This window comes from Pseudonaja textilis, chromosome Z (assembly GCF_049901715.1).
Source record: "Pseudonaja textilis isolate UNSWEBS1 chromosome Z, rPseTex1.2, whole genome shotgun sequence".
Lineage (NCBI taxonomy): Eukaryota > Metazoa > Chordata > Lepidosauria > Squamata > Elapidae > Pseudonaja > Pseudonaja textilis.
Window position 1 is genome coordinate 80,515,464 of NC_142008.1, and position 27,123 is coordinate 80,542,586.

Sequence of the window (27,123 nt, forward strand, 5' to 3'; positions counted from 1 at the left end):
AAATTGCACCTACACTGCAATAGAATCAATAATGTGGCTGATTGATTGTGGCTGGAATGGACTATGAGAGCATGGCATAATACCTGTTTATAGGCCCAGTTTTGGGGCCCTAATTGGAATTCTGGCTTTTGTTTTATTTGCTGCTCATATTTTCTTGCATGCAATACACAGCTACCTTTTCATTAAGTTGACCCAATTCTTGGAATCCTTGTGCCCATTTGTGTGGGTTGTTGAAATGGCTGAGTAATGCCCAGTCTCAGCTACCAATTGAACTCTCTTAACTAACTCGAGTGCACAAGCCTTGGCAATTTCTTGCAAAAGATTAGCGTTTTTGCATCAACTGGAGGACAGCCCATATTGGTCTATGCTTCATCTGTAGTTGCTTTAATATTGCCATGTTTGTATATATCCTATCACAGGCTTTTCATGGCCATATCCTATTACAAATATTTCTTTAATATAAAAATTATTCAATTACATCACATGACTGCTGTTGCTCATCTAAAAGTAGTTTGAATTTTCTTCTGCCACATGGTTCTTTGGTCCTAAGCTTTTGTATGAGTTTTACATTGCCACAGACTTGTCTGGAATTGCACCCCACTCCACAACCTCAGCATGGCATTGCTGAGTATCATTTTTGCATTTTTTTTGTATCCTGGCTTGCTGAACCCAATAATAGTTTTTATCACAAATTTTTGCCTGCCCAATTGTCACTCAGCTACACCTTTTCCCAACAACCATCTTCACTTATAAACAATCTATTATAAGAGACATTTCTCTAATTAATTTAATTAAATCCATAATTACTCCACAATTAAGAGATTTGGTATAGTATCTATATAATGAACAATGACTAAACATATGAGAAATCTCAAAATACATTTTTGAATCCAGCATCATTCAGATGTCCAGGCTGAAAATACTTGTGACATAGCTATCCTTGACAATGCCCGATATACAGATGTTTTTATTCATGAAATTGCAAAAATTACAGTGGACTATAGAAATGACATGCCATTTCTAACTTCCCATTATGCAGATTCTGTTATACCTGAGCTGCATTGCCGTGGTGTCTTTTATGAAATTGGTAGACTATAACTGCTCATAAACAAAGCACTGTGTGATTTTGACTGGAATACTATAATTGACCAAGTTGTGGATAAACACAAAATTAAATTGTGCAGTCTTGCCTGGGAGAATAGTAATCCACCACCAATTGAATTTGGGTACTATCATTAGGATCATTCTGAGGAAGGGAATGAACTTGAATCCGAAAACGAGCAGGAGCAAACTTGAACTCTACGGAGCGGAGCCGGCGAGGCTCTCTTTCGCAATGCCAAGAGTTTTGGTTGGTTGATTTTTTTTAGCTGATTTAGTTGGTGTACTCAGCTGGAATATGCGCTGGGGAGCGGAGTGGCCCCATATTGCTTGCTGCACGTGAATGTGCGTGAAAGTGGGAGTTCGGCTGCAACATGCTGCCACAGTTCGTCTGCTTCCCTTCCGGGCTGAAACAAGGACTAGCAGGGAGGGGCGAAGGCTGGAGTTCATAATGCTGAGTCTGTTCAATACCCGGCTGCTTTTTTGCTTTCTTTTTCCTTTCTTGTTTTACATTAATTTGCATTAGCTTTTATCTTTTTGTTTCATAGGGCTGCAAGGGACCTTAGAGGTCTTTCTAAGTCCAACCCCCTTGCCCAAGAGAAAAGTATTTTATTGATTGATTGATTTGATTTGTATTGCCGCCTATTCGCCATGGCGACTATTAAAAGTTTAAAATTAGTTTTAATAAAAAATGCATAAAAATAGTTAAAATAATATGTTGCTGCTAGTGGTCACTGTACTGCTCATGGCTGTAAAAAACAGCGTGGGCAAAGATTACCCGAATAATCCCTCGCCAGTCTTTTCCTGGAAAACGGTTACAATCATATTTGTTAGTCTGTTAAAGCGGAACGTTCATGCCGGAATTATTGTTCCCACCCGGTAACCGAAAAAAGGTCTAGGAATTCCTTCCGGTCCCGTCGCTTATCAAGCTTATGCTGTTCTAGCTTTTAGGCTGCTTGGGTATCATTGATTTACTTTCGCAGAGAAGATGGGAAAATGTCGGTTCTTGAAAACTGCGGCTCGACAGTTGGCCGGAACATGCCCAGCCCAAGCGCGATTTTTGCTGTAAGGCTTTTTGTGCACCTGACTTTCTCATTTCTACTGGTTTCCAAATGCTTCTATAACGCTCATATCTGTTCCTGTCGCGGTTGCCTCATTTTCGGGCTTGGCCAAATTTCATGGTTTATAATTCTCGCTTATCATTGTTCCTTATTGTTAATCTTTTTCCATTTGTCAGATTTAGAAGGCTGTCTAATTAAAAATCTGAGCGACACGTAACCTTTCATAATAGTAAGATTAATAATAAAAAGAAAAGAGCAAGTTATGTCCAGAAGAGAAAAATAAATTAACAAAAAACAAACTTTCCATCTGTTTAGAAGGTATTCATTTTAACTGATCTAAACATTTTATATGATTGTGCTTAAAATGTATTAATCGTAAATTAGTAAAAAGTTATACAGTATAAACATATACAACTCATTTCTTTTTTATCATGTCTTCCCACAGATGGACACTCAGCAACATAGAAGGTAATTGCACAGGAATTGTGGTACACCATGCAAGTCAGATTTTGAGATTCTTCTTTCCTGTATCTTCAGCACTTTTAATCTTTCAAAAATGGAATATATAAATTGCTTTCCTCCTTACATTTGAAAATGAAATTTCTCAACTGTGGTCAGTAATTTTATTATTTAAAAAATGAATTGCAGAATATTTTCATTTTGGATGCCTTTTTCATTTTTCTTCTAATCATGTTTGCATGCAGGTAAAAAAAGTGGATTGGGAAGTTATGATATGAACTGGCATACCTAGATACTGTATTGGAGTAACATTTAATTCTCCAACTTCTTTGTGTTTTCTCCAACTCTTTACCTAATATTAGTGCACTGATTAATTCACAGGAAATCTGAACTCAGGGTGCTTGATTTCATTATAACCCAGAAATGTGATTGGGGAGGTGCTGAGTGAAATTTTGTGTCAGAATGTTTTTTCAACAAACTGAATAGTTAAACTGAAGAAATTTAATCCATAAGCTACTAAATAATCATGTATTCTGATAAAATTACAAACCCACTCCTTGAAATCTCTTATCTCCTTAGCAATAACTGGCTTATTCTATTACCACAAAATAACTATTCTATAGTCTTTGAAAACTAACACATTTATGATAGCCATTTTATTGGGGGAATTGATTTTTTTTCTCTCTTTTTTAGAAAAGGGTGGAATATAAATTATTAAATTACTAGTTAGCCTGGAAGCTTAATCTTACAAATAATTTAATTTTTAATTAGTCATAGATTAGTTTTTAAATTATATCACAAATGTTTTGGACAAAGGTGGTGTGTGGACTTAGCCTATCTGGATTTTAGCAAACCATTTGATATAATTCCACATAAAGATCTCACTAAAAAGTTGAATGTTAGGATTTAACCACTGGGTGGTTCAGTGTATGAGAAGTTGGTTCAGAATAGATTCCGATTTGTGATTGTTAACATGGGTTTGTCTGAACAGAGACCAGTTATAAGAGGAGTGTTCTGTTCAAATGTGTTTGTAAGTCATATAACAGATTGTTGGGTAAGATTCCTTTTTGCCCATGATGATGTTTCTGAGGGTATTTGTAACATGGAAAACAATTCAACATTTCTGGAAATTGGTCAAAAATATGGAAACTGCAATTCAGTGTTTCTAAATGTGAGATCATGCAATTGTGGGGAAAAAAATCATGGTTAGACTTAAGCGTAGCACACAAAATTATCTGCTACAATGTCCTACCAGTCAGTGACTACTTCAGCTTCAACCACAACAACACAAGAGCACACAACAGATATAAACTCAATGTAAACCGCTTCAAACTCGATTGCAGAAAGTACGACTTCAGCAACAGAATGGTCAATGCCTGGAATGCACTACCTGACTCTGTTATAACATCCTCTAACCCCCACTCTTTTAAACCCAAATTATCTACTATTGACCTCATCCCATTCCTAAGAGGTCTGTAAGGGGTGTGCATAAGTGCACCATCGTGCCTACCGACCCTATCACCATTTATTCATACCTATTTCCTATATTCTTACTCATGTTTATGCTTATACCTATTATTTTGTAAGTGATTGACAAATAAAATAAATAAAATAAACAGAACACTAATGAGTTAACAATGTATCCAGGCAGTGGTGAAGGCAAAAACAATCGTGGGATGTATCACTAGAGGGATAACTAGAGGAAAAAGGAGGTCCTAATCCTACATTGCAGTTTAAGTAGACCTCATTAGGATCAGTGTGTTTAGTTCTGGAAAACTCACTTAAAGATATTGATAGGATTGAGTGAGTGCAGAGATGGGCAACCAAAATGGTGCATGGTCTGACGAATAAAATACTCCAAGTGACATTGGAAGAACTGAATATATGTAGCCTGGAGGACAGAATGGAAAAGGGGGAAAATATTGAAACGTAATGTTATTAAATTTATTTCCCATTATCTCACTATGTGGCTTCTGTAGTGGCTTAAAATAATCAAAAGGAAAAAAAATGAAAAGAGTGTAAACAGAAGTAAAGTAAGAGAATAGTAACATAATGAAAAAGGAACACAACTAGAACAAAATCACAGAATAATAGAGTTGGGAGGGACTCTGTAGGTCGTCTATAGTCCAACTCCCTGCTCAAGCAGGAGACCTTTACAGAATCATAGAATCACAGGGTTGGAAGAGATCTTGTAGGTCATCTAGACAAGCGGCCAAAAAGAGACTGGAAGCACCCACAACTTCTAAAGCCGCGGTCAGAAAATTTCTCCTTATTTCTAGGTTAAATCTCTCCTCTTATCAGTTTCCATCCATTGTTCCTTGTCTGGCTTTCAGGTGTATTCATATTGATCAATATAAAAGATGAATGGGTGGAGACCAGGGAGGGGAGGTGGAGTCTGCCATGGCGGTGGTACAGTGTTTAGACTGCAGTACCGCAATTTGGCAGTTCAAATCTCACCAAGCTCATGTTGACTCAGCCTTCCATCTTTCTGAGGTGAGTAAAGTGAGGACCCAAATTGTTGGGGGCAATATGCTGACTGTAAACCGCTTAGAAAGGGCTGTAAAGCACTGTGAAGCGGTATATAAATCTAAGTACTATTGCTATCAATCTAGCAGCCATTTCCAGTGAGGAATTCCCCCATTTAGTTCCCAGGCCAACTGGCTGAGCCAAGTCTTCAGGCTCTTTCAGAAGAATAGAAAAGTGGAGCAGATTTTACCTTAGATGATAAGATGTTCCAATGGATGAGTGCTGCAGCAAAGAAGCCCTTTCTCCTGGATTTAGTTAATATGTACTTTTTGAAAATAACTAAATTTGAAACACTTTGTACATTTTCTAACATATTAAACACCCTCTGCCTCTGGAGATTTTTCCGCTCATATATTTAATAATCAGCTTCCTTTTTTATATATTTTCAGCATGAACTCTGCAGAGAGGGATAATTCTGTGGTATTTCTTTTTGTTTATGGAATTAGCTTTAAAAATGTCAGGTTTGCTTCCGTAAAGATGGGAAATATTTTCCGTTGCTTTCATGCAGTTTAAGAAAGATCTTTTTTTCAACCGGCAGGCAGCTGAACAGCATATTATCGTGCCTGCCAGGCAGTTCAGTTGATGAGAAAATGTTGCAGGATATAGCAGTTGATAGTGCCCTTGGCTAGTATATGTTAATTTATGGCTTTCCTCTTGTAAAACCCAGCTTAAAACACTGACATTTTAATTCGATTGTATTACAATATATTACTTTATAATTAAAATTCAAAGAACTTTACTATTCTTATTTTCAGGCAAAAAGGAACATCTGGTAAATCCAGTGTGCTACTACTGTTTCCAGTTTCTTTTTCCCAAAAACTATAGAATGCGTCTGTTGCCCAAAATGAAAATAACATCAAGGATAGAAAAAATACTTAATCTGGAAAAAAAAAATTACAGACTTAGTTTAAAGCAAACAAAGTTCTTGAGGAAATACAAGGAATCAAAGAATGCCCTGGTAAGTTGAAACTTGAAGTAATTTGCCTCATAGTAACAGAATAACAGATTATTAATGCAATTGAAGAGTTCTTAACTAAAGTATATTAAGAAAAGTAAATTATTAGAAGCAACAAAAGGACTTTTCCTTTGTAGTATTATATGGCTGAATTGATAAATGCTAACAGCATAATGTAATTCATACAGCTTTAGGAATTTTCTCTATTTTCTAAACATAAATCCACATCCATCTGGTCTAATGTCCTCCCCACAGCAGGAATGTACTGACAGCAAAAATAGTTGGAAAGTAAAGGAGCCAATTTCTTGGTGCTTTCTGACATAATGTTCCTGTTTTCCTGAAATGCAGTTATGCAACTTCCACAGGATCCTGTGGTATGTTGGCATATATAAAATTTGAAATATTATTTTCTTCACTTAAATGAATAAATAGTGATTATAAGTTTTTTGGCAGAACTTTGTAGATTTGCAATATATTTCTTGTGAATTCTCAGTTATTTTCATAAAATATTTAATTGTAGTACTAGTGTAATGTCAAAGTAGAAATGAACTTAATAGCATGTGTACTTCCCTTAGCTAATTACCTGCAATTCGTGCAAAAAAACAACAAGGCATTATGGAATGAGTAGAGAAGAATTCAACTTAAAAACACCAAATTTGAAAATATTATCAAACAGAAGTACACCTCTTATCAATAAGAACTCTGGATCCAAAAGAGGGAAGTCATCTTCAGGCCTCAGGTATTATTTATTTATCAGATTTACATTCTGCGTCTTTTACAGATACTTCTATTTTTCTTTACAACAATCATCCTGTGAGGTATGTTGCACTGATAGACTGTGACCCAAAGCCACCCAGTGAAATTATGTGGCTCAGAGTAGACTAAAACCTTTATGTCCTTATTACTAGCCTTTTTTATTTTTCTTTTAAAGCTGAATAGCAGTACACAACTGGGATTCATTCGTGAACAGAAGTTTTAGTCAATGTTGTTGCTGAAAAACTAAGCCATATATATATTGTGAATATTTAGGGTCATCACTGGCTAAAAGATAAGCTCTTAAAAAGCATATTAGAGTCACAGCTTGAAAGCTGTTTATAATGGAGTATTAAATGATGATATGGAGTGTATATTCATTACTGTAGTTTATTAATTTTCACTGTATAGATGGATTAGCTCTCATGTAAATTCAATAATTACTCCGCTTAGACAGCGCCATACTTTCCATTTTATTAATGAGTTTATCTTTAAATTATCAAACCCAAAACTTTTGATGATGATGATGATGATGATGATATCGATAGCCATTCAGTAGAGTCCAACTCTTGATAATTCTATGGTTTCTTCAAATCTTTCGATCTCACATTATTTCTTTGAGTTTTCTATGCTCTGTTGTCAACTTTGATAGTGTCTACTGTGTTCTTTGGCAGCCTGGTTTCTTTTACAGTTCACTGTTCCAAACATAATTGCTTTCTCCAGTGAATTTTCTCACATGACATGGCCAGAATAAGTGGGATGCAATTTCATAGTTTTGCCTTCTATGTCTGGTGTTAAGTATTCCAGAGCTTGTAGTTACCTTTGCTATCCAAGAAATACGCTGCAGCCTTTTCTAGGACCACAATTCATAGACATCAATTTTCTTCCTATCTTACTTTTTTAGATCCAACTTTCACAATCATAGGTAGCTATAGGGAACACAATAGAGCGAACTAATCTACATTTGGTTGTCTGGCTGATGTCCTTGCTTTTTCATATTCAACTCAAGTTCATCATCATTATGCAACCCAGTGCAATCCGATGTTTTATTACTGTGCTGCATTCACCACATTGAGCTATTTGTGATCTTAGGAAAGTGAATTTTTCCACACATTCTATTTCTTCACCATCAATTATTCTTTTGAAATTTTTCTTCCTTGCACTGATCATAAATTGTATGTGTGTGTTCAGAAAGAGACCAAAATTCTTTCTCTTTTGATTTTCTTGATCAGAGGTTCCAGGCCTTCTTTGGTTTCTGAGAGGAGAGTTGTATCATCAGCATATTGAAGATTATCAATGTTCCTTCCACCACTCTTTACCCCAATTTTTGATTTTTCAAGATCTAGTTTTTTCATGATCATTTCAGCAAATAGGTTGAATAAGAAAGGGGAGAGAATGCAACCTCGTCACACTCCTTTATCTCAAACCAATCAATGTCTCCATATGGTGCTCTCACAGTGGCTTCATGATTTGTGTACAGTATTGTCCCAACTTGACCAGATATGCTGGTACCCTCAGGACTTGTAAGTCTCTCCATAGCTTCTCATGATTAACACAGTCAAAGGCTTTCTTGTAGTCAATAAAGCACATGTAAATTATATTTTGATATTCATGACATTTTTCCATGATCCAGCACAGATCTGCAATATGCTTGTGGGAACATTACCCCTTTGGAATCTGGCTTGGACATCTGGTAATTCCATTTCGATGGCTGGTGCTAGGTGTTGTATAATTTTAAGTAGAACCTTGCTGACATGAGGAATGAGAGCCATTGTGCAATAATTGGAGCAATCTTAAAGTCACCCTTTTTGGCAGTGGAATGAATACTGAATGTTTCCAATGTTATGGCCATGTTTTGGTTTCTCAGATTTTCTGGCACAGGTCTTTAATGACTCTGGGTAGTACAGCTATCAGTAATTCTGCAGAGAAAGTGTCAACACCTGGAGCCTTGCTGTTTAGCAGTTAGCTCATTGCTAGTATGATCTCTTTCTCAAGGATGGCCAGTTCTATTTCTGCTTCTCTTGCCATCCTGAGGTTGGACCTGTTTGCTACCTGCATACAGCTCTTCTAAATATTCTTATCATCTGTTCTTGGTGCCTTGTTGGTCAGACAGTTTTCCCTTGCTTGTTTTTAATGATGCCTTTTTGAGCAATAAATGGTATTCGGATCTTTTTGACTTGCATGAATACATTCTTGGTGTGATCCTTCATGTAGTCTGCTTCAAGCTTTTTACCTCGCTCTTCGCAATATATTTCATTATCCTTCCTTGCTGCCCTGTGGAAAGCTGCATTCAGTCTTCTTCCCATTTGTTTCCTGCCTTGGCTGCTTTTCTTTGACAATCTTTTTTTAAAGACACGTAGTACCTGAGGAAAAAAAGTCTATGCTTGTGCTCCTATCCATTCTAGAGTATCACTATCATATCATTTTTGTGCTTGCACAGTCATAAAGCATTAGTATATTAAACAAGCATTTAACATTTATCATCAATTAAAGTTCACTTTAACAGCAATTTTTGGAAAAAAATAGTATAGTTTTCCTGTTTTGTTGAAGCTTACTCTGTTCCCTGAATGCCACTTTTCTACTAATGTTTCCTTTGCTCTTTTTGTACTGTACCTGGCACCCTACCATGAAGCCTGCTTAAATCTATGCTGCCAAAATCCATATCACTATTAAATGAAAGTTGAAAGGTTTTTTTCTTTATTTTTGGAGAAAATTCAGTGCCCATTCAGATATTTGCAGCCCAGATCTATTAGGCATACTTACGTGAATCTACAGTTCATTAGAAGAACACAAGTTTATCCTTCTAAAGATCCCAGATTTGATTTCATCTCCTAGAAAAAGAATCTTGAAATAAATACAAGTATGCATCTTAATCTGATTATCAGACTGAATACTTATTTCACTGATTATATATTAAATTGAAGTATGCCTTTAATACCTATCTCCTACCGTATTTCCCCAAATATAGAATAGAATTCAGTCTTTCTAGAGTAAGCTCTATGATTCATGAAAAAGCATATGTTGTATTTTTAGTTATTTTAAAACGTACTTTTTATTTTGGTAGTTTATGTGCAACATTATGGATAATATAATACAGCATATGTAACACTTAATCTGTGTTTACTTTCAGAACTACTACAGTTGGATTACATGATTTCTCTAGGACACAGAGTAAAGCCAAAATCCTTTCCAGTCAATTAAGAAAAGTGCTTAACTTTGAAGAAGATAAAAACAAAAGGGGAAACCTGAAGAATTTCTTAATGTCACTATAAAAACTTAAAACAAAGAAGAGCCTATAATTACAACTGTACTACATAAAACTGTATTTATACAGTTTGCACAATGCACCCTGAACCAATCAATATGCATATGTTGCCATAAGGAACAAAAATGGGAAAATGCGAATGGTTAACTATTACTACTTTTACGTTTCAAAACGTATCTTCAAAATAAAATTGGTCTGAACTTAAAACTCATAATACGTTGTGATGGAAAAATAATAGCAATAGCACTTAGACGTATATACTGCTTCACAGTGCTTTACAGCCCTCTCTAAGTGGTTTACAGAGTCAGCATATTGCATCCCTCTCCAAACAATCTGGATCCTCATTTTATAAATTAAAATTTCTTCCCCAAACTCTAACCCTCAACTCTAACCCTCTAGAACAATTCTAGAATGGGAGGCCCCATGGACCAGAAGGCAGCTGCAGGTTCCTGAGGTTTGCAAACTTCTATAGGCAATTCATTCCCACTTTTGCACAGATAGCTCTGCCCCTCATGAACCTGTTAAAGATGGGGTAGGGATGGGGGGTGAAACCCAGACTGTTAACTCTTGAATTGTGCTGTCAGGTGCCAAGGAGTTTTTGAAAAGCTAAGGAGACCTTTTGCCACTGAGCCAATCTTGAAACATCCGAACCCAGAGGAGCTGTTTGTAATCCAAGGCAGATGCTAGTGATGTGGCCATGGAGATGGTTTTATTACAGAAAAATAAAAGGAGAGAACTGCAGCCTTGTTTCTATACTTCTTGGAAGCTGTCCGACACTGAGAGGCAGTGGGCAATCGGAGGAGAAGGCTTATGCTATCCATTGGGCCCTCCTCATCTGGAGGCAATTCTTACAGAATAGCAAAATCCCGTTCAAAGTTTGGACTGACCACAAAAATCTGGAAGCACTGAAAGCTGCAAAGAAATTGTCCCCTAAGCAGCTCTGGTGGGCCCAGTACTTTAAAGGGATCAACTTCGCCCTACACTATTGGCAGGGGGCGGGACTTCCTAGCAGACACTCTCACAGCTGCCCCAATATATAAACACTAGAGATAGCAGTGCTGGTGTGCGTGAGACAGCCACACAGCCAGCAACTGAAAGAAGAAGCCATGGTGGGGATGAGTGATTTCAAAGGCATAAGAGTGACTGAAACAAGGCTTAGTGTGGAAGGGGGTTAAAGTTTATGTCCCAGACAGCCAGAGAACCATGATTCTACAAAGGACTCATGACACGAAACCAGCAAGGCACCTTAGGTTTTTTAAAACCCTGGATCTTGTAAAAAAGCAGTTTTGGTGGCCAAGAATGAAGAAGAATGGAACCCTACGTGGCAAGTTGCCGTATATGTGCATCTATGAAATGCTTGCTAGGGAAACCCCTGGGCTGCTACAGCCAATAGCCAATACAACCATGGTGTGGAAGGAAACAGTCGTGGACTTTGAGCTTCCCAAGAGTAGCGGGAGCCCACTAATATGGACCATTGTTGACCTGTTCTCAAAAGCACATTTCATAAATGCTCAAAGCTCCTTTCCACCTGGGTCTTAGTGAAAATATTCATACAGCATGTCCACAGGCTGCATGGGGTCTCAAGGTGGATCATCACAGACGGGTACAGTTCACGGCAAAGTTCTGGTGGGAGTTTTTGAACTAGATAGGTACATCCCAAGGGCTTAGTTTCACTTTTCATCCTAGTACAAACAGAGCAGCAGAGTGAGTTAACTCAATGGTGGAGCAATACCTAAGATACTATATAAACAGGCTAACTGGGCTGAGCTGCTGACATTTCTAAGGGGTTTACAATAACTTGGTGCATAATAGCATGGGTTTTATCCCTTTTAAAGTGTCTATGAGAGTTGAGCTCATAGCCATGCTCAAGTTTCCCCAGGGAACCCCATCCTCCTGCTTAGAGGAGTTAACAATCTGTTCTAGCGAATAGGTGCGAACCTGTAGAATCCCACCCGATCTGATCCTTATAAAAGGAGAGAAGCACTATGAAATCAAGGACATCCTGGACTCTAGATACCACCAGGAAAATTCCAGTACTTGTGTGATGGAAAGGCTAGCCCGTAGCAGATGCAGAGAGGGTAGTGGCAAGAGACGTTAAAGCAGCCAGGCAAGTGAAGAGCTTTCATTTCAAATAACCTAGATGACCAAAGTGAAATTAATGTTCTGTGTACTGGTGAATTGTACATACTAATGTATGTTTATATTTATTCCAGATGTGTCTATCTTTGGGGGGGTCGGCATGTCCACGGTGATTCACTCTTTCACCTGGTTACTTCTTCCTCAGCTTGACAACAATCGGGAGGGAGGGGTATTTGGAACGTTTTGGGTGGGAATAGAGTTCCAAGACTTCCTCTACAGATTGTGAAATCCTGATGTCCCTGCCAAGGTCATGCCACACAGATGTTTCAACTTTGCAGGCAGTTCTCATAAAAAAGAAGTGTTTTTAATTGGGCAATGGACTGAGGGGGATGGCCAAAGAGAAATTCAAGCTTAATTATGTGGACTTTAGCACAGGAAACTGAGTTGGTTTCGCTTCTTCTGTACCAGTGTAGTGTATTCAATAAAGTTTTTAGAGAAAAACAATGTCCCAGGAATTCCTTTCTTGGATTCTCTAGCTGGACAGCTGACACTTAAATTTATTTCAACAGAACCATATAATAAAATATAGTCAATCCAGAGATACAAGAGTTACAATAATTTTGTCAAAAAAAGAGGTTACCAATAATAAAAATAACTGAATGAAACAATTAATGCAGTGTTGAATTATTCCATGTCACAGCATGTTGGCTACGGTGAGTTGTCCTAGACCTGTTCTGCACTTAGGCAGGAAAAAAATCAAACACATAGATGCAGAACAGGTGGTACCTGGCTCAGCAGTAATTACTGTGAGCGAGATCTAGGTGTCCTAGTGGAATATCAGAGAAGCACAATGTATTGCAGCAGCCAAAAAACAATGCAAGTCCAGGGCTGAATCAACAGAAGGATAGCATCAAGATCACAAGAAGTGATAATACCACTTTATATCACACTAGTGAAGCCACACTTAGAATACTGTGTACAGTTCTGGTCACTAAGATACAAAAAGAAAGGAAGGAAGGAAGGAAGGAAGGAAGGAAGGAAGGAAGGAAGGAAGGGAGGGAGGAAGGAAGGAAGGAAAAAAAAAAGAAAGAAAGAAAGAAAGAAAGAAAGAAAGAAAGAAAGAAAGAAAGAAAGAAAGAAAGAAAGAAAGAAAGAAAGAAAGAAAGGAGAGGGTTGGACAAAAAGACCTTCATGGTCCCTTCCAGCCTTATAATTCTATGTTCGATGAATAAGAGGAATCGGTTTAAAGTAATTTGTTTTGGGCTACAGAAAATATCTAAGGTGTTTACCTCATACAGTATGTGCCAATTACATTAGTCCATATGAAACTCTATACTATAACTACATCCATATCTATATAGCTGATTACTGTCCCTTATGCTTGTTAACAAAATAGTATATTTTCTCTCTGCTATTTAGTTAAAAGTTAGTTTTAAATTTTAATTTATCACCCATTCAGGAATTTTAGTTCATTAGTATTTGTCTGTTTTTTCCAAGAAAAATTGTTTTAGTCAAATATAGCATTGAATCCTTTGCATGCCTTATCTCCAACATTTCTCAATAGCCACTTTGTTCAGATTCATCTTAATGTAATGTGCTGGGATGTAATAATATTAACAACAGTAGCGACACTTTCCCAAATGTCTATGCTGAGCATAAAATTTGCAAAAAAACCCTCAATCTTTGATGGTTTAAATCTGCAATTTATTTATGTAAGGTGTATACAATAGTGCTTAAATGTTTGTGAACCTTTCAAATTTTTAATATTTTCCATAAATATTATCTAAAACGTGATCTGTTCTTCACAATGAATAATTAACCCAGTTAAACAGCTACCCAGCATCACTTTATCAGTGAGATGCAGAACTCTGATTATTTTATTTATTTATTTATTTGTTCATTCATTCATTCATTCATTCATTCATTCAAACTGTGGTTGTCACAACACCGGATGTAAAAAAGTTGTCCTACAAAAAAAAGAGATATCTTGAGGACTCCCCCGCCCCAAAAAACCCAACAACAACTGGTGCTCACCAGGTGGGAAAAGGTTAAAAAATTATTTCCAAACAGTTTGGACTACACCATCCACTCTCAGGCAGATCACGTAACACCAATGTTATATCCCCCTGGAGTGGCCAACCAGCTAAGTTCACACAAGAGGAAGGTGTATATATGCTGGGAGGTCTTACACAACTTCAGGGTAATGGTTAAGGAACTGAAGGTATCTCTCTTTCATGAGGCCACCATTAGGAAAATACTTAATAACAATAATGTGCATGATAGGATTGCAAGGAGACAGCCACTATAGATGATGCACAACATGCAAGGGAGCGTGAGAGGTGCTGCAGGGGATCAGGAGTGTGGGGGTTTGACAGGGTGCATGAGAGGTGTAATGCAGGGTGTGAAAGAGGTTTGGGGAAGGTACGCAAGCATGTGAAGGGATGTATGAGGGAAACATGGATTGAAGAGAATGGAGGGATGCACAAGGAGGAAGATTTGCCAATGACTTGCAACTTTCTCTGTTAGATTCCCCATTGATTTTCTGAGAAACCAGCAAGGAAGATCACAAATAGTGACCATGAGATCACAGAATGATTGATAATTAGTCATAAGTGCCAAATACCCAGACTATTGGAAGAATGTTTGGTAAATGGAGGGGACTAAAAGGACATTTTGGCTTGAATGAAGTGTTGTTGTTTTTTTGGAAAATTATATTCCAGCATAAGAATCTTATTCCATCTATGAAACTTAATGGTAGCAATATCATGATTTTGGGCCTTCTTTGTTGCCTTTGGAATGGGGCTATTTGCCATCATTGATAGAACTATGAATTCTGAATTGTGTCAACACATTCTATAGGGAAATGTCAGGATACCTGTCCATGAGCTGAATTTCAAGACAAAATGGGTTATAGAGGAAGACAGGAACCAAAAACCACTAGTCTTAACCAAAGAATAGTTAAGAAGTTAATGTTTTGGAATGGTGAAAATAAAATCCTGGGACCAATCAGAAGTTATTAGAAACATTTAACTGAAATTATTGCCCACAGGGGACACACCAGTTACTGAAAATAAAGTTTCACAGACTTCTGTTACCACACATTTACCAATATGTAAATCATTTACTTTAATAAATAAAAGAACAAGCATAATGTTTTTACTTATTTGCTTAACTGGGTTCTTTTTATCTGATTGAAGGACTTGTTAGGAAAACAGATTACATTTTTAGAGCATATTTATTTTCATTTATGAGTTAAATTTCTATACTGCCCATCCCACCTAAGTGATCCTGGGCAGTTTACAAACAATTTAATAAAATAAAAATAGGACTAAAAGCAATTAAGAACAACACTTTACCAGGAGGCATTTAAGTGTCCCACTCAGCAAATCGTCTGGGGACAAGGTCCCTCAGTGAACTCCCTTGGAGAAGGAGGTGGGGCAGGAGCGCAGCAACCCATTGCCAAGAGAGGAGTCCCAGTGTGAAAGACCTGCCAAGCATAAATCCTGCTGGTGGGTCAGCTGCAATGGGGAGCCTACGGATAAGTGGGAGGAGCAATATGGACCGTTTGGACTCCACTATCCACTCTCTGGAAGAACATGTGCCATTTATCCCCCAAGAGCAGCCGGCCAGATATACATATTGTCCTAGACCCATGCCAGAAGACTGGAGAAAGAGATAATATTGTTCTGGTCTTTTAAAAAGCAAAAACATGGATCCAGGTAATTACAGATAAATTAATTTGACATCAGCACTTGTGAAAATCCTAAAAATAATCGATCAGTGGGCTTGCGAGCAGTTTGAAAAGAACAAGGTAATGACTAGAAACCAGCAAACAAACCAGAGTATGTTAAAAATAGATCATGCCGGATGAATCTTTGCTTTATTCTGCCAAAGTACCTAAATTAATAGACCAAAGAAAAGCTAAGAATTTAGTGCATCTAGACTGAAAACCATTTGATAAAGTTGACTATAGTCTCTTTTTTGATAAAATAAAATAAAGCAACATGGTTAGCATTGTACCCAATGCATATTTCTTAATGATCACTGTCTACATGGAAAGAGGTAGGGCACCTCAGAGTTATGCCCTGGGGCCCAGTGCTCTTCAGTATTTTTATAAATGACCCAGACAATGGGACAGAAGCCAACTTCAAAATATTTGCAGATGACTCAAAGCTGGAGAGGATTCCTAGCATTTTAGAAAACAGGCTCAAGGTTCTGAAAGGTCTTGACAAGTTTAACATTAGTCCTTTTATAACAAAATGCTGTTTAATGGTAAAAAATACAGAGTTTTCAACATAAGTACAGAAAATCAGATGTACAAAATAGCTAACATCTGGCCTAGAAGTAGATGTACAATATCTGGCCTAAAAATCAGATATACAAGATGGGTAATATCTGGCCTAGAAATAGTACTTGCAAGAAGAGGATGTCTTGGTATACCATAGATTAACCAGGAGCCAGCAATGTGGTCCAACCATCAAAGAACCATACAATCTTGGCTTCATCAACAGAAGCATAATGTTGAGATCACAGGAAGTAATTTTGCTACTGTGTGTTGCACTAATTAGATTTCACTTGGAAGACTGTTCAATGAACAGTCTGGTTTGCAATATTATTGGTTACAATAAAAAAGAGGAATTCTAAAGAGAGCAGAATATAATGACCATAATGTTCAGGGCTGGAGGCTAAATTGTATGCAATTAAAAGTTTAAAATGAGTGGATATTTTTAGCCTAAAGAAGAGAAAACTAAAGGGAGAGATGCTGTCAATCTTCCAATAATTGAAGAGCTGTTAACAAAAAACAGGATGTGGATTTATTTTTCACAGTACCTGACAGCAGGCCAAAGACCAGTTGGTGGACATTTTACAGTATGAGATTCAAACTCAATATTAGGAGTAATTTCCTTCTGTGAGAGATATTACAGCTTTGGAACAGCCTGCTTCTTGAGTCATGGATGCTCCATAACTGATGGTTTTCAAATAAAGATCGACAATCCTTGTTTGGGATAGTCTGAAAGTTCCTGCCTTAAGCAGGGGGTTGGATTAGAAAACCTCCACTCTCCTCCACCCTGATGGTATTTATAGGATTCAAATGTATGTAAAAGTCAAGCCACAAAAGAATTGCCACAACTAGAATAATACCATTGGATCTATAAACTCTTATTAAGAAGGAGGAAATTAAAAACATTTAATGAAATGCAAAAGCTTGGAACAAAAAGAACAAATAAAACAAAGCAAAATAAACAAAATGAAATCAAAAATTTATATGAAGTCAAATGCTGCTACTGCAATCAAAATTAAGCCTTTGATAATGTTGAAAGAGGCAATCTGCATCTGAAATCCTATGCAGTTCTACAGTGATCTAAGATAAACTCTGCATAGGAATAGAACTCATTCAGTATGCGTAAATCATTGAGAATCCAGTATACTAGTTCATGTACAATAGCTAATAAAATGAGATTTTGATCTTTATCATACACAAAGCTATGAAAGCATCACTAGTGTAAGTGATCATTTGAAGAATATTATTCTTTCAAATTCAGATTATATAATCACTTCAGAAATTCACAATGGAATATTTTAACAAGTAAAAATTATACAGTGCACAATTATAACGTACCTGATCAACATACTAATATCTATCTAAAGATCATACTTCAAAAAAATGAACATCATAAAATTTTTATCCTTTTTTCAGGAAGGCAAATCCAAAAATTATTCATTTAATTACTAAAATATTTTAAGACTATTTAAAAATTATAAGCAAGAATGAAAAATAGAAGCAAGCCATTTTGGATAAGAACAGAAGCATAATGCAAAAGTTAAGAATTTTAATTTGCTATCTGAACAAGATTTAAACACATATTTTATTCCTTCCATTAAAGGAATTGGATTTCATTATGCTTGATTGGACCATGCATAAAATGTGCAAACAGCATATGAACACATAACATACTATATACTATATAATGCAGATATGGTAAATATCCAATACTTATTGCATGAACTAAATGTTTACTATAGAAAGAAGTGACAGATCAGGAGATTTAAATGGGCACCAAAATGCCCACTGATGTTATATAAAGCCATTTTTCTATGGCTGTTTATATAATGTGTCCTCCTAATAGAATTTAATATATTTCTATTAAACAATGCTACAGGCAAAATCTAAAAATATGCCAGCAAAGAAAAGAGTGTTAATATACATTGTAAATATACATACAAATAATTTCTTCATTTGAGATTGTCCATTTGGGCAAACATGTTGAGATATAACAAATAGAGCATGTACTTTCCAACACATGAGTCATCAATTATTTTTTTCCATATGAATTCCTTTTTGCAAATAAATGGAAGCAACTGATATTTCCCAGAGTAACATAGCTCTTTGGTCAATGAATCTAACATACTACAATGATATTTTGTACTTATTTGCCTTGGACTATATCCCACCGAAGATACCACTGGGATTTGCTTCTGAATTAGAATTTCACTAATATTTTAGGTTTTTCTAAGTACTTACATATAATCACTCCCAATTATGGAAAGTGAATGATATTCAAGAAGCACTATTCTGAATGTTTTCTAGATTTGCCTACTTGAGCATAAATCACAGCAGAAATTTTGTATAAGCATTACATTTGAAAGTGTAAATAATTCAGTTTAAATATTATTGATGATTTGAAATGCAAATCACATAATATTTTTAATTTACTTAAATAAAATCACTTTATTTTTCAGTGTTTGCTTTTAATATGAGTTATATTCAATATTTAAAAAAATATTATTTCTTCCAATATTTAACAGTCAAAATATGTTTCTGCTACTGGTATGCACAAATGATGTTTAATTTAACAGAATTATATCCATAAAAAGTACACAAAAAAAGATGCTTATTGTTGGAGACAAGATTTAATCAAAAGGATAGAAAAATTAACTGCAATAATCATTTTAAACATAATATATAAATGCTGCCTCTTATATAGTACCTGCTTTATCTCTTGTTAGTCAAATATTAAACAAAGCAATATTCAATATTTCTTATAAATTAGAACATTTCAGTGCTATTCTCTGCAATCTTATAAAAATAATTATCCATCAACCTGACCAATTCCTCATTTCAGTGAAAGATTTGAATATCACTCATCGTTATAGACATCCCCTGCAAACGGTAGATGCACTTGACTTCCTGTAACATTGGGGAGCCTTGACAGATCAGGAAGGCTCTGGATGCGTGACTTGAGTTCTTTCCGTACCAGGGATACACCAGTTAATTTGCGCTTGTATTCCTATAACATATGAAAAACATTTACATAAGTCAATCAGTCAGTCAGCCATTTCATTAAGCTATTGAGAAGCAAAAAATGACAAGAATCCCATTTAATTCATTTAATATCTGAAATGGTGCATTTTGGGACACCATAGTCTGTATAAACACAGAAATTGATTAGAATAAAACAAGCTATACAATTATACAACAATTATACAACAATACAACAAAATTGTAGATTTAAATTTATGAATTTGGGGCATAAAAATAATGAAAACTATTGTTCACTGTTCATTGTCCACCAATCAATTGCATTCATTTTGTTTTGGGAACAATCTGAGCATCTCAAGTTTTCCCAGTGTTTGACCTTGGGGGTTGAGACTATCCCAGGCTCCATTGCTCCATCGGCTCAGCTACATTCCTCAATTCCACCCCAAATCTCCCTTGCATTACAATATTTTTCCTCCCACTCCCTGTTTCTGTTGTCTGGTTGTGAGCAGGGATGCATAGTGAGTCAGCCATGACATGCTGACTCTCCAGACTAAAGATAATCCTATAAGGAAACAAACAGAAAGTTACATTTCCCCCCTTTTCCCCAATATTCTATTGAGGCTAGTTCAGATACTTAATATGGAACCTGTGGATGAGTCTAGATGCCCAAACATCCCCTGTCACCACTCATTCTATATGTGCCAGAGGGAGTCCCTCAGAAGAGGATATTGGGCTCAGGAATTTATGCCAAAACTTTGACATGAATTGTACTCCCTGATCTGAAATGGTACATTTTGGGACACCATAAAGCTGGTACACATGCTGCACAGATAGTTTAGCTAGGGATCAGATCAAAGAAATCCTGGGTCACACCACAAAGTTGGCTTGCTTGAAGAACAATTCTATAATAGTCCAGATTACACTATTCTCAGCACTCTCTGGCAGCTCCACAATAAAATCCATAGATATTTCCTTCCAGGGAGCTGTGGGGCTGGCCAGAGTTTGCAGCAGACCTGGTGGCTTGCCAGACAGCCACTTAATTGAGGCACAGTCAGGACAGAGGGACACACAGGATTCTATGTTCTTCTTCATTCTTGGCCACCAAAAATTGCCTTTTTATGAGGTGAAGAGTCTTTACGAATCTAAAATGCCCTGCCACCCTAGCATCATGGCTCCTAGTCTTCTGGCCAGCTGGAATGTATACCTTATTCCCCATCCATGCAAGCCTGTCTCTTAATGACAGATTGTCTTTATATTGTTGGAACCACTCATCTCCTCCCAGAGCATCCTTGAATGGTTGTAATAGATCTTCAGTTAACAGCAGTGGTGATGTTCTCTCATGTTTTTTAAGGGCTGGTGCCATAAATTGTCTGGATGGAATGATAGTTAATGATTTCCTCTCAGGCGGTGTATTGTGGCATTTGAGAGAGTGCATTTGCCAGAAACCTTTCATAAGTAGCAGAGGGTAAAGTTGAAACAGTTGAAGTATTGGGCCTATTGGAACTTGTTTAGGAGAGCTTTTGGGGAGATTTCAACATTTCTAGGTTCTTGTGGTTCATCCACACTTCAAAAGAAATCTTACTGCTCTCCAAGAATTATCTTCATGTTAGGACAGCCCAACAGACCCTGTAGGTTTTCTTCTCTCAAATAGCCCACTGCCTTTCAGTTTCAGACAGCTTGAGAGCCATACACACTGCAACTCTCGCTTGGCATTCCTGTGGAGCAGTACTGCTCCTACAGCCATGCCATGAGCATCTGCTTGTATCACAAAAGGCTTATCTGGATCAAGATGTTTTAGGACTAGTTCCACAGTGAAAAGGCGTTTTAGCTTCTTGAACACAGTTTGGAACTTAAGTGACCAGGTCAAGGGCTGGTTGGACTTGGGCTTAGCTTCTCCCTTCGTTTTCAGCAGGTTGCTGATCAGTAGGGTTATCTGGGAGAATGTGAGGATAAATTGGTGGTAGAAGTTTTCAAACTTGAAAAAACTCTGCAACTGCCTCCTTGTTCAAGGGGGTTTCCGCTCTAGTATCACCCCAACTTTACTGGAGTCCATCTCCCCAACTTCTTTTGAAATCTGATATGACCGGATAGTCTAGGCTGATCTTATAAAAGTCACATTTGGACAGCTGTGCATAAAGTTGAGCCTTCTGCAGTTTCTGGAGCACCACTCTTACCAATTTCACATGCTCCTGCCTGGTCTTGGTATAGATAAAATATCGCTAGCCAAGACCCTTTGTATACGTGCTCATATAAGACTTCATTTATCAATTACATGAACACCACAGTAGCTCCTTGTAATGCAAATGGCATTACACAGAACTGGTAACACCCTAGGGGCAATTAAATGCTTTCTCCCATTTGTTCCCTTCCCTAATCCTCACTCAGTAATATGCCTTTCACTTTGTGAAAATTCTCTCTTCAGCAAGGTGCCCTAGTATGTCCTTCATTAATGGGAGGGAGTATATATTTTCTTTGCAGATATAGTTTTTACAGATTAACAGAGTTGTGTGGTCTTACTAAGGCTTTATAGAGTAGTATTAGTACTTCACTTGATCTTGATTGTATCCCTCTGTTAATACAACTTAGGATTGCATGGCTTTTTTGGCTGCTGCTGCTGCACACTGCTGACTCATATTTAACTAGTTATCCACTAAGGCTCCAATATCCCTATCACAGTTACTGCTATTAAGCCTGGTTTTATCCTGTCTATAAGTGTATTTTTGGTTTTTCTTTATAAGTGTAGGACTTTACTTTTCTCTACATTGAATTTCATTTTGTTTAGACAGGGCCCAGTGTTCAAGTCCGTCAAGACTATCTTCTAGGGTGTTAGCTTTTCCTGCCACCTTAGTATCACTTGAAAATTTGGTAAGTTCCCCTTCTATTCCCTCATCTAATTCATTAATATATTGAAGAGTACTGGGCCTAAAACAGAACCTTGTGGTACCCCACTGCTCACTTCTCTCCATGTAGACCCATTAAGGACTACTCGTTGAGTATGGTTTGTCATCCAGTTGAGAATCCATCTGGTGGTGATGCTATTTATCCTACTTTTCTCTAGCTTACCAAGAAGTAGGTTGTGGTTTACTTTGTTGAATGCCTTGCTGAAATCTACGTATATTATGTCCACAGTATGTCACTGGTCTACTAATTTAGTCACCATGTTGAAGAATGAAATAAGATTGGTTTGGCATGATATTATTTTTAACAAAGCCGTGTTGACTGCTAGTTATTACTGTACTCGTTTCTAGATGTTGGCAGATCTGTTTTTTTCTTATCTTTTCTAGTATCTTCCCAGGTATTGATGTTAGGCTGATTCTTTTGTAGTTTCCTTGGTCTGTTTTTTTCCCCCCTCCCCCCTCTTTTGAAGATGGAGCCATACCGGCTCCTTTCCAGTCCTCTGATAATTTCCCGGTTGTAAAAGATAAGTCTCATTTCTTCTTAAGAAAAGTGAAAATATGTGTTAATCTGAATTCCTATGGACAGTAAAAGGATGAGTCTGATTTCCTCTTAAATTAGTGAAAAACAAGCTTGATTCTGACTTTCTCTTAACCAGGAATGAAGCTGGGCGAAGTCCTTCTGTTAAACTAATGCTGCAAAGGATTTAGTCTCTGAATCCTCTCTGTTTCTCTCTCTGAGCAAGAAAGTTTAAAAGCCCATTTGAATCCCCCTATTTGCAAGAGACAAACAAGTTGCATCATCTCTGTCTCTCTCTGCAACCTCTGTGACTGTTTTGCAAACAAGAGACTGATTTGAGTAAGAAGCTGTGTTATCTTCTGGCTCTTGAATCACTAAAACTGTTCATCTGGAAGAAGGAATTCATGCCATAAAGGGGCCCAACTTTACTCAAATTTATGATAGTGGCCTCCAAGCAACAGAGTCATGAATACTTTAGGTTGGCTTTCCAAAGACTGAGGAAAGGTATTAGCAATTGAAAGAGATCTCCATGGAGATGAGCCATTTCCATAGAAACAAATCATAACCCCACCCCTCCAAAGAGGGAATCTACATCTGTAAGGAGGTAAACAAACCCAGCCTGTGGCTAACTTTGTTTGAAAGCTGAAGAAGCATTTCCCTTTATTGGAATTTAGAGGCAATCTCAAGTCTAAGGACAGTAGCCTATATTCCTCAACAAAGGGAAATCGCCTGATCACAATCTGCTCCAAACATTAGTTTAAATCACAGCATCCTTTGGTGACTACTCTTCATAGCATAACTGCCTGCAATCAAGCTACTGTTGCAGCACCACCCAGTGGTCAAGTAGTGAATTTCAAAGGCGTTTCCTAAATTCAGCTACTCGCTTGCAATGCGCTCTAGTGACCAACCTGTCTACTACACCAGTGTTTTCCAGACCTCGCAACGCACTCTAGTGACCAACCTGTCTACTACACTAGCGTTTTCCAGACTTCGCAACGCACTCTAGTGACCAACCTGTCTACTACACTAGCGTTTTCCAGACCTCGCAACGCACTCTAGCGGCCAACCTGTTTACCTGCACCAGCGTCTACCAGACCTCGCAACGCACTCTAGCGGCCAACCTGTGAATTTCAACCGAGTCTCCTAAATTCAGCTACCCACTTGCAGCGCACCCTAGTGGAAAAAAAGGGAATTGCATGGAAAACCGCTAAATTTTCCAAAATCCACCTTTTACCAATCTAAAGCATGGCAGCGTCTTCAGCCATGACAGATGTCTTTGATGTACCAGAGGACTCGAACCCTCCACCCTTGATATAAACATGGAGCTTGGTTCCCAAAACCCATAATCAGATGTCCAAACTTTCGGAAAAGCACAGGTACCTCAGAAAGCCTATGACCTCAGACAGCATAGGAAGCCTACCAAGGCCATGCAGTTACACATGGGGGAGGATTGGAACTGGCAGTATTGATGCTATACAGACTCATGGTCGGAGCTGGTGAAGATCTGCGATATCCCCAAATGCAAGTTGTCCCTCGAGAGCATCCACTCATTGGAGAAGGAGATAGATAAGCTTCTCGCATGGTGGAGAAAGTAACCTCAAATCCATCCAGTCGAGGCTGGATGACTCAAAGCTCCAACAGCACATACAATGCTTCAAAGAGTTAAACAAGGAATGTGAGGACTACGTTCAGAAAGGCAAAGACTCCCTCCAGGCTGCTGCACGATGCACTACAGCTGAAAGAAATGTCAAGGGAGAGGGCCACATCCAACATAGTCCCTCAATCACAGGTGGCTTCCTCCCACTATTCTAAGAAAGCCTCCTCCCTCCGTCCTAAGCCAACTAGATCTCAAATAGTTTCCAGCTTCTCATGGCAATTCTTTGCCGCTAGCTCTTCCCATCCCTCCAAAGCATCCTCCTGGCGCAGCAACACATCTAAGGCCTCTAAAGCAGCAAGTTATGCCGAACAAGCTGCAGAAGCTCAAATAGAAGTTGCAGTAGCAGACGCAGATCTACGTGCAACAGAGGAGGTGACACAGCAGAAGGAGACAGTAGCAGCTCAAGCAGAAGAAATGGCCAGCCAACAGGCAAAAATGGCCAAAGCTCAGGCCAGCCAACAGCAGAAATGGCCAAAGCTCAGGCCAAATTGGAGTTGCTTGAACGACAAAGGGAGACGGCAGCAAAGACGGCACGGGCCACAGCATTACGGAAGGTGGCCAACAACGCCTCCTTCAACTTCAACCTTGGAGAATTGGAAAGAGAGAGAGCCCAGATAAACGTGTCAAGGCCTATGTAGATGAGCAGTACTCGCTACAGCACAAGCAAGTGGAACCGGTACAGTTAGTTAGCAGCCTCCCAAAACCAAGGGATCGAAGGGGAGAATCTCAACCACAGGATCTAAATGCCAGTCAAAAAATTGACAACGTAAAACCTAAAACTCGAGATTCCATTCTCAAAAACAGCAAACCTACCTCACTGTCTCATGACCTGCTGGGCAAGCAAATTAGCCCACCAGTAACAACGAAGATTTCTCAACTGGTAGGCATACAAGCAGCCACAATTGGCGCACTCAATTTAAAGGCAAAATAGTTCCTGCCACACCCTCAAGGCAACTCTAACGCAGATGTATGGCAAGACAAATGTGGTACCCATACCTGGCAGCAAGAGAGACTACCCGTGTATGTGTTAACGGATCATGACCTCCTCATGAAGTACTCTGAGGAGAACTATGAACCATCTACGACACATACCTTCGAGCCAGAACGCCATGCCTATGAGAATGCTGCACCAAGGGATGATCTGCCATCACAGAGAGGAAACAGAGAACAGTTACCATCATGGGGAAAGCTGGACTTACCAGCTAACAGTGTCTATAAATTTAACAACAAGCCAGGCAGAGAATACCTACTGTGGAAGCATGTTTTCACAGGTACCATTCAACAAGAAAGGCCGTGTCCTGGCGAAGAACTTACATTTCTGTTGGCATGGCTGGGACCATGGTCTGTTGAAATAGTGAAAGATATCTACTCATCCCTACTAAACGACCCAGGCACCACCCTGAAACGAGCGTGGGATGCACTTGACCGGAAGTATAGCAATTCCACATTGATGGAATACTCGCTCTTGGAATGACTTGATGGTTTCAAGTGTATCAACTGCAATGAACCCTAAAGGCTGGAAGAATTTTCCGCCATTCTTATGCAGCTGCGGACAGCCAAAACATGTTCTGACTTAACAAGACTTGCTTGCCTTGACCAGTTCATAATGCAAGAAGTAATCATTACCAAACTACCAAAAGAGATACTGGAACAATGGATTGTTTTGTCTGATGCCTTCTTGGCCACGAACCAAAACAGAGAGCCACCCTTTGCCCTTCTCAAAGAATTTGTTGCCCAACAAACAAAGCCCTGCAACAGCTATCGAAACCTCTGCCTCAGAAACAGCTATCTCCCAACTGACAAAGAACACAACCGAAACTACATCTTTCAAAAGTATAGCGCAAATTGCAAGAGAAAAGAACTTTGCGGCTGTACATAAAATGGAGATCGCTACCCCACCCGTTCAGAGTATGGGCGAAGACATGTCAGAGACAACCCAAGATAGACTTCCAAGAACAAAGAAAGTCCAGATTCTCAACAACTCTCGACACTCACTGAACAGGTGCCAGGCATTTGCACAGAAACCTCTGCACCTACGGAAAGCTTTGATAAGGAAGTACAAACTTTGCTATAGGTGTTGCGAGTCTAAGCAACACACGGCCAAAGACTGCACAGCTAAGGTGCAATGTTACTTATGCAACAGCAACAAGCACCCGGACACTCTGCATCCAGACTCTGAGCCACCACAGCAGACAACTCATAACCCTCCCTTTGCCAAGGAGCCTCAGCATGTTACAGAGGCACGCCAGTGGTGAGTGGCAACTGCACGGCAGTGTGAGATTACACACTATCCCCACGCTTGTGTCATCAGATCTGCTTAGCCAATGTTTACCCTGATGGATGCCCAGAAGAAGCAGTGAAGCTGTATGTAATAGTGGATAATCAGAGCAATGGCTCGCTGGCCAGATCTGCATTCTTTGACCTCTTTGACATTCAAAAGGAAGAAGTGCACTTCACGATATCAATGTGCTCCATACCACAAAGCACAGTGGGGAGGAGAGCTACTGGACTCCATATAGAGTCATTAGATGGGAGTTCCCAGTTCCCACTGCTGCCTGTGTAAGAATGGGATGGGATACCAGGTGATTGCAGCCA

General features: G+C 38.4%; 2 protein-coding genes across 2 annotated transcripts in view; one reads left to right on the plus strand and one right to left on the minus strand.

The window, feature by feature from the left end:
* Positions 1 to 2,002: 2,002 nt before the first annotated feature.
* Positions 2,003 to 10,331, plus strand: RMP24 (ribonuclease MRP subunit p24). The gene is made up of 5 exons (XM_026721719.2): positions 2,003 to 2,163; positions 2,605 to 2,627; positions 5,900 to 6,102; positions 6,675 to 6,838; positions 9,983 to 10,331. Exons 1-5 carry the CDS (start codon positions 2,087 to 2,089, stop codon positions 10,122 to 10,124), a joined length of 609 nt encoding a protein of 202 aa, XP_026577504.1. The 5' UTR covers positions 2,003 to 2,086; the 3' UTR covers positions 10,125 to 10,331.
* A 7,109-nt stretch (positions 10,332 to 17,440) lies between these two features.
* RPRD1A (regulation of nuclear pre-mRNA domain containing 1A) overlaps positions 17,441 to 27,123 on the minus strand; it is a 47,235-nt gene continuing 37,552 nt past the window's right edge. The window contains exon 7 of the mRNA XM_026721714.2: positions 17,441 to 19,485. Coding sequence (XP_026577499.1) covers positions 19,336 to 19,485 — 150 coding nt within the window. The 3' untranslated portion in view covers positions 17,441 to 19,335. The remainder of the gene's footprint in view (positions 19,486 to 27,123) is intronic.

Coding starts and splice junctions, on each gene's coding strand:
- RMP24 (XM_026721719.2), top strand. CDS start 2,087: ATGGGAAAATGTCGGTTCTTGAAAACTGCGGCTCGACAGTTGGCCGGA. Junction 6,103..6,674: donor AGGAATCAAAGAATGCCCTG/GTAAGTTGAAAC, acceptor TACTTCCCTTAG/CTAATTACCTGCAATTCGTG. Junction 6,839..9,982: donor AAGTCATCTTCAGGCCTCAG/GTATTATTTATT, acceptor GTTTACTTTCAG/AACTACTACAGTTGGATTAC.